Source organism: Chaetura pelagica, unplaced genomic scaffold (genome assembly GCF_000747805.2).
Source record: "Chaetura pelagica isolate M959 unplaced genomic scaffold, ChaPel_1.0 scaffold189, whole genome shotgun sequence".
Lineage (NCBI taxonomy): Eukaryota > Metazoa > Chordata > Aves > Apodiformes > Apodidae > Chaetura > Chaetura pelagica.
Window position 1 is genome coordinate 1,203,596 of NW_009970716.1, and position 15,808 is coordinate 1,219,403.

The 15,808-nt window shown below is 36.8% G+C and overlaps 1 protein-coding gene across 1 annotated transcript in view; it reads left to right on the plus strand.

Annotated features, from left to right (window-relative positions):
- The window catches only part of GABRG1 (gamma-aminobutyric acid (GABA) A receptor, gamma 1), a 55,677-nt gene that overhangs the window by 21,632 nt on the left and 18,237 nt on the right, over window positions 1–15,808 (plus strand). The window contains exons 4-5 of the mRNA XM_010006145.1: window positions 387–535; window positions 7,620–7,687. Of these exons, the coding sequence (XP_010004447.1) occupies window positions 387–535; window positions 7,620–7,687 (217 nt within the window). The remainder of the gene's footprint in view (window positions 1–386; window positions 536–7,619; window positions 7,688–15,808) is intronic.

A 15,808-nucleotide genomic window follows, 5' to 3' on the forward strand; every position in this document is an offset into this window, starting at 1 on the left:
AAACACAGGGTATTACATTTTGTATTTTAAAACAGGCAAAAGCTGACAGTAAGAGGATGCCTACAGCTGCTTTTATGGGTTTGACTCATGGCCTAAGTTTTCTCTATGGGTGGTGTGTTAATGCCTCTCTTGAAGCATATTAGCTTACACTCTACTACCATAAACCAAAAAGGTTGTGTTTTAAGTAAGAGCCAGCCTCTTTCCATTGGCACCAGGAGGTATTTGGATTTTTATAAAGTACTCTTAAATAGTGTTAATATTTTATCAGTTTCTTCTTAATGTCTTGTGTATTTAGTTTAATTGTGTTGGTTTTGTTTGTTTGTTGGGGTTTTTTTGTTTGATTTTTTTCCCTAACCTTGGGGTTTTTTTTAATTCACTCACCATAGAGCTGATAAAGCAGATGATGAGGATGACGAAGATCTAATGGTGAATAAAACATGGGTCCTTGCACCAAAGATTCATGGTGGGGATGTAACACACATACTGGACTCCTTACTTCAAGGATATGACAATAAGCTGCGGCCAGATATTGGGGGTAAGTTCATAAAATAATACAGTACAGAAGATGTGAACCAGAGATGGTGTGCATTTTGTCAAAGATGGCAAAAATCCGCTTAATGCAATTTTAAAAATTTAATATATCACGCTAAATATAGCAGCAATAAAATGCAATGGTTTTCAGGAACTGGTAAAAATCATGTTCTATGCAAGAGTAGATTTTCTAATCTTGTTTTGTTATTTAAGTATTGCTTTTTGGGGACAGTGAGCAATAAATCATTAAAAGGCAATTGAAATTTGCCTTGTTTAATGAAGATCTTCTGATGGAAAGAATCATAGATATAAACCAGTCATGGTCATGAAAAAAATTGATCTCGAGTCTGTAGAGTTTACTAAAGAATAGATATTTTTACTAGGTATTTTTACTCTTACTGTAGAAAATGCATTCTAAGCATGTATTTTGAGCAGATTTAAGTCAACCCAGTTCTCTTCTTCCTTTCACTTAGATTTTGAAAAGCTTCAAAAAAATCTAAAAACATGATTTAGTACTCTAGCTTTTCTACAGGAATATAGGAAGGAATTTGCATTCGTATAGATCAAACTCTTCAGCTAGTAGGAAGGCCATTTTGTCTTTCAATAGTCAAAGCATCAATTAGCATGTATTGAGTGTCAGTATTTGGAAGACTCTTGTATTGAAAACATGGAATACATGAAAGCTTGCCAGCTCATGTCTGTCATATGCATGCTATACCAAACTAAGAAAAATAATTTATACAATCAGAGTTTGTTTCCTGAAATGTGAAGGGAGAGGTGGAGGTCATAATTATTTCTTAAATACTTGCATTTGTCTATCAAAGGAATGTCATGTAAGTCTGTAAGCTGCTTACATGGCAAACAATACAACAATCTAGACTTGTTTCATTTATGTAGAACAGAGGGATGCAATCTCTAAGTAAATATTTTTTTAAATGTTCTGACAAATTGTTTTATTCCCCAAATTTCTTAGTTTTGTTTGAACATTGAGTGTTACCCTGAAGACACTGAATGGCAGTTTTTCTCTCGTTGTCATAAGATAACCACATATGAATCTCATGAAGTTTGTTGTAAGACTTTGCTTTCACCTTTATTTAATTGAATTACAGCAAACATTTAGACAGCAAGTAAGTTATTTCAGGATATTTTTCCTTAAAATCTCAACATGTGATAGATGTATAGCACTATTTTTTTTAATTATTATTATTATTTACACACACACACACATACACACACACACCCATTGCTTAAGGCAACAGGCAGCAAAGGGATTATAAGGGAATAAGCTGTCTCCACTAGGATTCCTTCTAATGATTAGCTGGTAGGTGGGGATGACAGGTAAGAGAATTATGTTTTCTTCTCTCCCCATAAAACTTAGAAATAAATGGAGAGAAAACAGAGGAAGAGGAGTTTATTCTGACATGTCAGATTTAGATGGGCACAAAGAATTTTGGTGTAATCCTTAACTTTCAGTTTTCTGGTTATATACTGAATCTTGGTAGGGCAAGAACTGTGCCTTGTTGTGAGTAACTATGTACTTTTTGGATTCCAAATACCAGTTCCCAAAAGAAGACACTTGATTCTAACTTATTTTACATAAGTGCTTACTTTCTTTACTGTCTTGATGCAATACACCTGTACCAATCTGAGCTTTGCTATCTGGGACCTGCCTCCATCCAATATATTAAAACATAAGGTTTATGAATAATCAGCCATAATACTGAGAATAGGGAGACATTTGGAAGTATTCACTTTATTGCCAGGAGGACAAATGTTGTGACTGAATCTTCTCTGGATAGATGGAAGTTGCAGACTTCTGCCACAAAGCAGAAATTTTGGACGACATAAGATGGAATTTCCAACTTTGGGTGAAAGCACTGCATTCTGTCCAGCTGCTTCGGAACTGCAGCAGGCATTTAACAACTAGAAAAACAAAATCAGGGTATAGTGCATTCATTTTGGTCTGCTTCAATTATGTGGATTAAATCTGGTGTCAGATTCCACATCTTTAGAGTATATGTCAGTACGTGAACAACAAAGTTATTGAACTGGAATTCTAATTAACTTTCAAAGCAATAATATCCCACAGAACATTTTTACTATTGAATTACAAAGTTCAGTTACGATAGCAACATATTTTGTTTTGAACTTGGACCTTTTAGGTTTGCATAACAGAGCATAATTTTGTTTTCTTCCTGATGTTGACACAGAATCTCAGCATCTCGGAGGAAGATGAGGGGTTTCATTGTTAAACATGCAGTTAGTTAAGGGAGGTGATAAAGGAGAGCCAAATGAAAGTTGAAATGGCAGAGGCAATACTGAAATTTAATAGGAAAAAAGCACACACAGTCATTTTCTCTTTGTTTTATTCAAATATCCATGAGCTGTAGTGATTTCTTAACTGCTACTCTTTGCTGTGTTTACTAATCTTACGAATTTTTAACTCAATTTATATAATATACTTTGAGGTGTTTGGAGTATAAAGAAACTAGCATTAGTTTATCTTTTACTCAGTATGAAGTAGTGGTAGTTACCAGTTGAAGTCTCTTATCTGAAGTATAAATCCCTTTAATTACAGATACAAACTTGGAGTGTTGATATATTAATAAAGCAGTATTATTCTGCCTGTAATGTTACCTTTTGGCTAATGGATTTTATAACCATGCTGTTTTATCTTCATACCTGCATCTAACCAGATGTTATTTTTCAACTTTCCTTCAACTGGGTGAAACACAACTGATCAATCTGGAAGTTTAGTTTAAAATAGGGAATAATAGTCCCATATCTGCAGCTCTAGTAGGGTGTTTTCAATGAACACTGAGGAAAGTCATAGTCGATTTATTTATTTATTTATTTATTTTTCTATTTTTTTTTATTTATTTAAGAATGGTGAGAATGATTGCTCTTGTAAATAGAGAAACTGGATACCTAGAGAAATTTGGATACTTGTACTTGCCCTATACGTAGGGTGCAGGTAAGTAATTGCATCTCAGCACACTAATGTGAAAAGTCATGTACTCAGGGATATAAAGGATATCTGAATAAAAAGTGGGTTTGAAGAGACTAATGGAAACACTCATTCTGAGAAGATAAGGATATTAGGGAGGTATTCTGTTGATCAGGTACTCCTAGTGTAGCACTGATAAAATTAAGATATAGGCAGGAAAGGAATAAGCCAAAATAAGCAGGAATATATCAAGTAAAAGTAGAAGGGTATGTATTCTGACATGAAGCATATGTTGTAAGAATTCTAGGAAATTAAAATACAAGACCAAGATGTAGAAGAGCATATGCAGTGAATGCTAGAGGTACTGGATGGATGTGGAAATGATGGAAATAATAAAAATGGTGGGGCAGGTGTATTTATTAAAGATGGATTTATTTTAAATAAAATGGTAAAAGACTAAGAGTGGAGAACAGGGCTCTGCTTTCACCAAAATCACCCTGAAAAAATATTTCAGAGATGGAGCTGGAAGCCTCCAGTAGACTCTTGAGGTTGACTTTTGAATATAGATAGCCATATAAATAAGATAACTCTTAGATGACTGCATGTGAGGACTGCATTATTCCATTAAAAACTCTTACAAATGTAAAGCCTTTATTATTTCTGAATGTGGTAGTCACCTCATTTATTTGGTGAATAACTGCTTTATCACCAAGAAGAGGTGCTTCTTTTTTAGAGTTAGTGTGGAGCTATAGAAAACATGTTCAAGGAAAATAAGCCTGGATGAAAGTAGTAAACATTTTAAAAAACACAGGTTTTTAAGCTGGAACAGGTTCAGAGTATGCCTGTGTATTGGGCTTGGATGGCAAGGTATTGATAGGGGAAGGGAGCCAACAGGGATGGTTTTTGTGAGAGGTTGCTAGAAGCTTCCCCTATGTCAGATACAAATATTTAAAGTGGGCAAGCCCTTTCTTCCTTGCTATAGAAGTTCCCATAAATTTACAGTGCTGTTTTGCACTTCATGCAGGATGTATTTAATAGCCTTCTTCCTACTTATAGTTTTTTCAAGGCTGATACCAAATTTTAAAAGTAAAATCAGAAGCATTCACAGTTCAAAAAATCTTCTCAAACTGTCTTTCAATTTTAGCTCTTTGCAGAGTAAATTAGCAGTATTAATTTTATGGCTTTCAAATTAGTATCGAGAATATGTTTTCCTCCAGTGTTTGTAATGTTCATGGACTTCTATAATTTCTAGTTCAAAATCACAGGAAGAATGAATTCTTTCTTCTTCCTCACAGAAGTACGTAGCTCTGTACCACAGAGAAGAACTAGCTAGCAAAACAGGCTCTTCCAGTCTTCCCAAATTGGATCTCTTTCTCTCAATCATTTGGGTCAATTAAAATAATTTCAACAGAAGCAGATTTTCAGACTCTTCACTAGCTCTTAATAGCTCTAATAATCTTACTCAGAGCAGTATGGAAAAGGCAAATTGAACTCTGTAGCACATTAGTGGAGAGCCCTTGTGGCAGATCAAGTACTGCTCACTGCAAGCTGGAATTCCATAAAATTGACACGGCCCCCATTAAAAACTGGCTCACTGACAGACCTCAAAATGTTGCCATTAACAAGGAAATGTCAGTCGCTGGGCTGTCTACAGTGGGGTCTCATAGGAAAGTCTTTGTCAAGAATAATGATGTTTTGAATTTTTTCAGCAATTAATTTTTGTTGTAAAGTTGGCAGGTGACACAAAGGCTGTTGGGAAGGGAGAGGCTATATCTGTAGAGTAACCAGCTCCTTCAGTAAAACTGGAGATAAATAATTGAGAGGGGGAAAAAAAAGTAGTTGAGGGGAGGAAGACCGTGGGTCATATTTCAAGGTGAAAGATAACGTAGTTTAGGGGAAAATGTAGATATTTGTGTAGTACAAGATCTTAGCTATGCATCCCCTGAGCATTGTCCTGAGAAAAGTCTGCTTTTGAAAAGGAACACAGAAACCTGGTGTCACAGTTTGACACCTGGGAATGTTCAAGCAGCACTGATAACACTGTTACAAAAACTTCTAGTTCTGGTGTCCAATTTCAAAATGGATCTGGAAACAATGGAGCAAGTTTAGCAGTTAAAGTTGAACAGATTATCTGTAGATTGCGTTTGCACTATTGGCATGAGCTGTCCAGCATACTGAAGACAAGTTTCAGATGTGACCTTAAATACTTACATACTGGTGTCCAAAGAAGAGATTGATATATGGCTGGGCAGTGCTGAAAGCTGGAGTCTGAGACTTGAACCTCAAAACAAAACTAGATTTCTGAACACTTAGGAGAATTAAATATTTCCTACTCATATGGTGGGTTCAGCATTGCTAGAACAATGAGGCAAGATACACTTTGAATCATCTTCTTCTGTTCCAGTCCAGCAGTGGAATTGATGTTATATAGATAAAGAGGACTGCAAAATGAAAACGAAGAAGATAATGTGTTTGCAAGATGTAGCATATGTGAAATATGATATATTGTACATATATGTGTACACACACGTATGATATACATTTTTTACTGTTTTTTCAGTCTGTGGATACGAGTTTTTGTGTTGCCTTTCTTTATGAGGCTTGTAGATATTGAAAATATTTGCAGCTCAGAAAGTTGTGGGGTGTTTTCTTTTGTGGGTTCTCACCCTCCTGAAATAAATTGGGTTTCCAGAGTATTTTTAAGCTTTCTGTGAAGCATGCTGGGGAAAGGGTAGTGATCCAGTGACTGTACTCTGTGGTTGTACACAAAATCCTTTGTTCAGCTTCACTGGTGTGTCAGGCTCAGGGTCACACCAGTAATCGGATTTGGAATCAAGGAGAATTTCCTCCCAAGTGAGATTGGCAGGTAAAAGGTATTTAGGATATTTAGGAAACATATCTTGCCTGTCATTGTAGCTGGCAAGGATGATACCATGTTTTTTCCTGTCTCAGAGTTTTAGTTTTTTGAAATTTAAAAAATGCTCTTTCCTAAGATTTTAGGTTTGTTAGAGAGCACTTGGGCAATCTCCGATAGTTTTCAGTGTAAAGAAAGAAATTCTCATGACCTAGAGTCCATCTCCTATGAAACTGAAGTGCCTTTTCCATCTGCGTATGGGCAGAGATACTTAATTTTAATGTGCCAGATCATGAAAGAAACACCATCAGAACGTTATTATTTACTATTGCCCTTCCTTTCACTGGGAACTAGGATTTGTGTTCATGTTCTGGTTTTCCGGTACAAGCTATAAGGAAATACTTGCTAAATTGAAGTTAAAATGCATCCTGACCTCTTCTGCTTGTGATTTTTCCCCCTATGAACCAGTAGAGAGGAAAAAAGCGGAATTATCAGTTCCACCTGTACTTCAGATGTGACTTTCATGGGAAGTCACTTAGACTCTGTGCCCTTCTGTAAGTTCACAAAGAGAGCATATTCCCTAAGAGAATATATTTTTTGAACAGTCTTTTTTTGTCTGCCCAGTGAGAGTGGTTTCCCTGTGTTTTTAAAGAACAATAAGTATGTGAATTTTTAACTTTTAAATTACTTTCACTTGAGGATCTTTCAATTTGGTGTTTGAAGCAGTGTAGTAATCAAGCTGATAAAAGGACATTAACAATCCCTAAGTGTGTTATAGTTGCATGAATTGAAGAAATCTGTGGTGAAAAGTTACTTTCATTACACATTTTCAGTAGGAATTTACAGAAGGCACTGCATATTGGTTCCTTAGAGCTCATAAACACCTCTGCTTCCAGACCTTGTGGTTTGTTGTATGAGCAATTTTTTCCAAATATTTTTTTTTCTGCTTATGGTTAGATTTTTTTTTTTTGAAAGACAAGTTTGTGTCTACTCACCTCTTCTGTTACCTTTTATACCTTTCATATGTATCTTATATCTGTTCGCAAAGAACAGATGGGGTTGCATTATGAAGTAAAAAATTCGTGTTTATAATTCTAACAATTTGTATGGAATAAGGGAGCCAAGTCATATGTGATCATTTACAAAATGAACAAACCAGAGATTTAAGTATCCTGAATCTATTAAAGAGTCTCAGATTTGTTGTTGTTTTATTAAAATGGTTAAATTACACTAATAATATACGGAGTTAATTAAACATGTAATTATTATGGTTACTGTTTTATTTAGTGAGAACTACGGTAATTGAAACAGATGTCTATGTTAACAGCATTGGCCCAGTTGACCCAATCAATATGGTAAGTTCTGATTATTGACAGAAAACATTATCTGAATGATGCTATGGGTTAATATTACAAAATAATTCTGATCTCATTCAAATACATTTCTTTATTTCTTGCTGTGTGTTCTTACACTGTTCAGTATGATTGTGATTATTGCAGAGACATGTTTAGACTCTATTTGAAATTGTTGTTATTTAAGAAATATCTATCTTCTTAAATAAAAATGAGGCCACACAGAGGGCACTGTATCAGGTCCTTATTTTGGTGTATGTTGAACATTTTCACTATGTCTATACCCGGTTTATTTCTGGCCCATTGTAATTTCCTGGGGCTACTCTTAAGAGGTTAAGAAAAACAACAATTGACCCAGCGTTTGCATATAAACCTATTTTCAGTGCAGTGGTTTATTATCATTTTTCAAATTCATAGAAAGAAAATAAATTAAATTAACTCTCTTTTCCTCCTTTTTCCATGTCTTATTTAGTCTTATGGGTCCTCTTCACTGTGTGTATGTGTGTGTACACATAGCTGGTTTCTTCAGAAGTTAAGCAGTATGTCTCATCTGGTGTCTGGTAGACCTGTTGAGATGTCTTTGGTACCAACGCTGAAGTAACAGCACTTATGAGGAAGTTGAGTCTGTCACCTTTTCTTAAATCACTTTGATTTTTTGGTCATGATGAGCATTGTATGAAATGGTGGTGCTGGAGACTTTACAAAGGCCTTGTTGCATGACTTCTCCTGGGGACCACTACCCAGGACTAGGACTGGGACTGCCCATCGGGTGAGTTTGAGGTCAGCCCCCTCATGCCTTTTTCCTTTTCCTCCTCCCTACAGAATTATTGGCAGTGTTGAATTTGCATGGCAGAGAAGCATTTTGTTCAATCTGAAGCTGGAGTATGCCAGTGCAGGGGGCCTCTGAGCATTTGGTGATAGCACAGGCATTTTAGATCATTAAGGATCTTGCGGTTTACATGTATGTCAGCATGCTTGGGTGGGGGATATCGACTTTCAGTTATGAGCATCTAGGCAAGAAATGACACTACAAATAGAGTAATAAAATCATAGAATGGTTTGGATCAGAAGGGATCTTAAAGATCATCTAGTTTCAACCTTCCTGCCATGGACAGAGACAGCTCCCACTAGCCCAGGTTGCTCAAAGCCCCATCCAACCTGGCCCTGAACATTTCCAAGGAGGGAGCATCTACATCTTCCCTGGGCAACCTATTCCAGTGTCTTACCACCCTCACAAAACAAACAAGCAAAAAAAAAGGAACTGACCAAAATAAACCAACCAATCAACAAAAAACTATATATCTCTATTTAAATATATAGATAAATATGTAGATATATCCATAATACTATAGATACTATGAATAAGGGTGCCAAAAGTAGATTATGTGTATCTGTAGCAAAGGGTATTCATTCCAGCACAATTGTCTAACAAGCTTAGAGGTTGTCATTACCTGGGGCTATCACTGGGAAGTCTATGTCTCAGGCTGGGGCTGTATGTAACACATGAAAGAAGAGAAGAGTGGTGGGGTGGGGGAAATTTTCCAGTTTTCAGGTTTGGTATAAGTTGTGTCTTTGGTTTTGTCTGTCTTCTTACTGCGGTCTTTCTCATTTGCTTCTCTCCACCCTATCCTCTTCTGAAGGAACTACTTGTGGGAGTAAAATGTGTGGACAAGCAGCTACCTGTAAGGAGGATATAGAAAATGGTAGTGGCTTCCTTTTGCAGTTTCAGCCTATGGCCAGTAGGTATTGCATACACTGAAACTGAAAATGAGAAGTACTTACAGCTTTAGTTTTCCAGTTTTAAAGAACCAGCATGGGGCCAGCTTTGCAGGGCAGCCCTCCTGTGCCCCCAGCTGCCTTCTGCTTGCTCAGCCCAGAGCCTGGGAGGCAGTGTTGTCATGCACCACACTTGCAGTAATGATGGTGTCAGCCATGGGACTCGTTTAGAGGTCTGCCCACATCTGCTAGACCTGTCCTAGAGCTGGGTGGTGATGCTCTTGCCATGGCACTCATAAAAACCAGTCATACTGGCTTTTTGTGCGAGGTAAGGATAGCACCGGATTGAAAAGGTGTATTACAGAATCACAAAATCCTAGGGGTTGGTAAGGACGTCAAAAGATCATCTAGTCCAACCCCCCTGCCAGAGCAGGGACACCCCGAGCACATCACACAGGAACGTGTCCAGGTGGGTTTTGAATATCTCCAGTGAAGGAGACTCCACAACCTCTCTGGGTAGCCTGTTGCAGTGCTCTGTCACTCTCACAGGAAAGAAGTTCTTCCTGATATTCACATGGAACCTCCTATGCTCCAGTTTGCATCCATTGCCCTTTGTCCTATCACTGGTTATCACTGAAAAAAAAAAAGAGAGAAAAATGAAGCATGCCACCGAAGGTAATAAGCTGAATGTCATTAGGACATACAACTTCTAAAAACTTTTTTTTTTTTTTTTTTTTTTTTTTTTAAATGAGCAGATAACTACTTAGCAATTTAAATTATAGTGTAAGGGCACAATGACCTTCATAAAAAAGCAACTGCTTTCACTAAATTTGGACCCCAGGAACCTGGATCATACGAGCATCTGACATCATAACAAAAATCAAATGTTGGTGAAAAAAAATAAAACCATATACATGAAAATTATTTGATTGAGGCTTCCAAAGAAGATGTTTTTAATCTCCAAAACAACATTCTCAGCAAAAAAAATAATTACAGATTTGACCCGGTAAGCTTTCTTTATGTGAGCTGTTTGTTTCATTGGGAAGGCACTTTCCCTGGAGTCAATATTATTTGAGATTGCTAACCATTAATGCAAAAATTGCTTCATTTTCATGAGCTGTCCTTAGCCCTTCATTTGATCACTTAATGTGAGAACACATATCTGTGATTCCTCACTGGATTACTCATTTGCCAGATAGGTTAATTCACTCTAGCAAATTATGTCCTTTAACTATTTAGTCTGGATAATGTATGGTGTGATGCAGAGAGCATTTTTTCTAACAACGATGCTGAAGCAGCATATGAAGGAAGTATGTTTGCCTAAAAGGAAACATGAGAGGAAACATATTTTTATAATTCAGTCTGTTTTCATCTTGCTATCTGATAGACTTTCATAAAAGGGACACTTCAGGTGTATGTATGACATTCACTAGAATTTGGTTTTGAAGGCTGCTGTGTTTTGACTTTCACTATTTAACTAAGATCTACACAAAATTCTAGATGGTATAGACACCCCGTGTTTTAGAGTTTTTCTGCAGCACGCGATCTCTTTAGGCATCCACAACCCTAGTAAAGATTTTTAACAAGCATCTGGATCAGCAGAGTATTTAAGTTTCTAATACTCATTAAGTCTAAAGATTTTTGGATCTGTCTTTTACAGCTAACTTGTGCTATGCTGTGTGCAACGATAATGTAAAATGCAGCTAAGTGCATTTTTATGGCCGAAGTCTTGATCCTCAATAACTCTGCAGTAGTCTAGGGGTTTCTTAGAAGAATTTAGACATGCAATGAATAATCAGAGCCTGGTTTTCCTCTGTGTGGAAGCTCTTTCAATTAGGCATTTAACATAGATGTGCTAGGCTCTTATTATCTTTCTTTTTCCTTCCAAACTAGGGCCAAGGTAAAAAAAAAAAAATCCACTCTTTTTGGTGATACAAGTAGCAGAGTCTATTACATGGTTCCTGTATGGAAATGCATGTTGATCCATGTTGCCTGTGGGCCTCATTATCTTTCTCTGGCCTGTATTAATCCCCCAAACCCTAGGTGTTTGTAAATATGTAATGTTTTGTTCTACTGGTGTCCTAAGGGATCCAGGGGAGAACTATGGCAGTGCCACAGCCTTTGTGGTTTGAAAAGACCATTGGAGTGTCCAATTCAGTGAGCTGGGAGAGGCATGGCAGCCCTTCAAGACATTTTTTACCTTTGTTTAAGTAAGAGAATACCTCATACTGTAATTCTTTTTGATCACAACTCTCATAACAATAAAAGACTGCTACCCCAAATAAGATACATTTTTGGAGAAGGAATTCTGCAAGTAAGAAGCAATATTGCATCTTTACATAAAAAATGAAGAGCAAAGAGAAAAGTTTATACTTTCCCTGTACTAGTATCTGTTTTATCAAGTTTCATATAGTAAATAGTGGAGCAATAGTCAAGTAACAAAAATAGGGAGGGAGTTAGAAAGAGGCAGATCATTTCTGTAGAGATGCATAGACATCATGACTGATAGAGAGACTGAAAATCAGCCAAAAGAAAATTCTCTAGCTGTCTGTCTAGATGTTTGTGTAAGTGTATACATACATCAATATATATGTTTACAGAAAGAAAGTTATGTTTTAAAATTCCTTTGCTTTTTCATGTATTTTGAAGTAATTTAATTAAGAAATTGTTAATTCAAAACAATTGTTAATTAAAAATTAATATTTTGAAACATTGTGTTAGCATTGCCAAATTAGTGTGTTTGGGGGCTACATATGATTTTCTTCCCTTGCTGCTGATGCAGATGATGGTCTCTATTCAGCTTTTTTATTTATTACTGGAACTAAGTATTAGAAGATCCAGGTTGAAAATTCCAGGATAAATTTCTAGGACTGCACTTCACTGAAGCAGTTCAATTTCCTCATTATCTTCCAACATTTCTGTCTCTTCTGCAGATGATTTAGCTTTTATCACATGATCTTTTCTTGTTATCTATTGAAGGTTACTGTGACCACAAGCTGAAAGCCATACTTTGAAGCCTAGTGCTCTTATTTTTAATAAGATAGCTAAACCACTGAGCTAAACAGATATTCACAGAATGTGTAATGTACTACTTGGGTACACAGACTGCATGGCCTGGACACTATTAGGATGCAGTTTTTCCTGTCAAATTGTACTATTTATGACTTTGTGTAGAATGTGCTGGTACTGAATTTTAACTATCCTTTGGCTTCTAAATTTCATTTCATTCTGAAGTTGCAGTAACTAGCAGCAGATTTTTTTTAGGTAGTCAAGTATCAATGTGTTCAGTATCCTAATACAGATTGCTCAGTATTATTGTACTTGTGCAGGATGTTTTTTTGGTCAGATGTGTCACTGCACGTATTCTACTGGTCACTAAATTTGTATTGAAGGTTTGAAGGTTTTATACTTTTACTTTACAGTGCCAAGTAATGTACGTTAAGCACACTATAATATAAGTAATCATGACCCAAAGATACATTATCTGAAGCTATTCTGAAATCCAGTACTCAAAGATGCACAATCTCAGTATGTGTTATTCTGTAAATCAATATATTTTAAACTCTGTTTCTGAATTATATTAAATTTTTTATTTCTGAATTAATAGTAACTAGTATCAAGATAAGGCTTGGAAATAGGTAGAAATAGGTACCGAAAGTAGCATGACCATGATCCTATAGATACTTTGATAGGGCTTGCCATGGTTTCTGAACTACATTTGAAGCTTTTTCTGCATGTTGGAAGACAAGATTTTAATGTTTGCAGATGACCATTTTGAGGAGAACCATTGTCTCTATGAGCTTTATCATGACAGACTGAAAGGAAGAGCATGAGGGATGCACTTCTGCCCATATTTGGAAGTTTATAAGGTTTCTTAAGGATGTGTGTTCAGCGTTTGAGCACTGCAAGTTTTCGTAGAGTCAGGTGTGCACATTTTATGCAAAGGGGTTCTGCTGTTTTCCAAATGGCAAGAATATTTGTTCATAAATCAGGACAGAAGTACCAACAAGTCTTTGAATATTACCTGCTTCTTATTGTGCAGCATCTTCTTTGGAGTAACCTAGAATTAGATTTTTTTTCCCAAGTTACTATTTTATTTTGATTAGAAAAGATAGAGTTCAATCATTCTGGTGTCTGTCAGCACTGTAAATGATCTGAGTTAATTGACTGGTATTCAGATGAGTGCTTGAGATTGACTGATACTGTCCATTTACAGAAGCCTAGTAAATATTCCTTCAGTACTTGAGCTTTTTTTTCCTTTATTATGAAATATTTAAGTGTCAAAAACCATGTCTCTTATTATTTTCTTATTTTACCAGGTCCATCAACTTGAATAGTACTTCACAAATACAATTTCATGAATGTTCTCTGGGTTTTGTTGAAAAAAAATAGCTTAAATTGATGAGTCTGGCTTGCAGGCAGCTGGTTCACCTACTCCTGTTACAGAGTAGCTCTGAGCTTGCTCTGTGCAGTCTCAGGAGAGTTAGCCAAGCACAGGCAATATTCTTCTCATACCAGCTCAGTGCAGCAGTTCCTGTGTTGCTCCTAATTTCTGTGATCATTTTGCAGGGAATGATGAGGGGTGAGGGAAAAGGCAGCTGTTGGATGACAGATGAACGTTGCAGTAGCTTTCTGAAACTAAAACCAGAGTGCAGGCATCTTTTCAGTCCTTGCTTTAAAGCATTCAGTACTTGTCCCATTTTCAGCTGCAGTTTGTCCCTTAATATGTATGAAGTCATGACAGGTACTTAAGGTTCTATACAAGACACCAGAAAGCTCTATGTTCTTTGCTGTAAAATAGGGCCTGATTTCTGTATGCCTTTTAGCAATGCTATTATCTAAGGCCACTATCTTTCCATGTTGTGTTTTATTATTCTGTTTTATGTTAGACTAGCTCATGTTTTAGGAAATACTGGTTTTGTGTAGTACCATTGTATCACTTAAGCCACAGCTGGCATAGATTCAGTATTAATAATAATAATAAAAATTTACTTTGACTTAACTCCCCTGACTTCAGTAGAGTAAGGCAGCATACTGATTGGAAATCCAGTTATATCATCCCAGATTCTTAATAGCCACAGTGATAATCAAACTGCCTGTGAAGTATCTGAGATTCCAGATGTTGTGTTCCTGAGGAAAGCTGCTGTCATTAACTGACTCCTGCAGTGGCTGGTGCCACGACATGTGCTGACACTAAAAAAACTTGTCCTCTGTTAAAAGCTGCACAGCTGCAGGAACAGAATTTTTCTTCTCACAGTGCATGCAATGGGAAGTTCACGTAACAAAGCAGGGAAATGGTCTGGATGCCCTTTCCAGCAGCAGCAGCAGCAGAAGCTCCAAGCTGTTTGCCAAGGAAGCCCACTCCTGTACTGCCTTGTTAGTAGGGGTGACAGCACTGACAAAATAGCTATTAAGAACTGCAGTTTTCTGTTGCTACTAAGTGAATGTGACTGCCCTGCCTGTTCATCTTGGCCTTCATTATTTTTATTCTGCTGTATGATTTTGAATTTCATCAAATCTTACACATTCTGGATGGCTATTTCAGCCACTGTGGAGAACACACATCTAAAACACTCTTTGATAATTTGGGAGTTTGTCATTCACTGGCATATAGTAAGTGCTGCATGAGATTTCATCTGTTTTAATAGCAGTGGTGTCTCTATTGTAGAGGCTTATCCCCACAAAGAATTATGCCTGCAAGACCAGTAAGTAAATAGAGGCTCTTTTAGGAGCTTCAAACAGTTGTTCATGCTCTTATGTCTTCAGGGTAGCAGATGACTAATATTTGGAATTGCATAAATGCCTCATCAACCAGAAAGCTAAACTGATAGGATTGCTGTATTTCATGTAGCATCATATATCTTACAAGAATTGCAGGATAGAAACCAAACCCAGATACATCTTCTTGCCATCAGTGTTTCATGCCATGGAAGCATGGCAGGAAAACCATGGAAATAAATGACCAAGCTGTAGCTGTGCAATTACTCTAGCTTTAAGAATGGTTATATCATACTGAATGATGAAATATTGCGTTTGTGACTTTATAGCTTATTTATAAGAAGGAACTGTAGAAGACCATGTATTCTTGAGTAATGTGCAACTTTGTCACTAAAGTTTTAAGTGGGACCAATTTTGACTGCTTGAGTCTCTAGTTACTGGCAGGTAGATGCAGCTGCTGAGTTTAGAAAGTATACCTAGTAGAGTTGATAAATCCTGTTGCTGTGATTTGTCATATTTCCACTTACCCTGTGCATATGTTCTCATAGCATCCTCCAGTGTGATTATCTGTACAATTATAACAACCTGACTGGTCAGAAGTTTCTGGGAGCAGATGCTGTGCACTTCTGTTCAGTGTATTTCCCGCAGCCTCACCTCTTCCACAGCTGCAGTGTCATTAACATTATATCA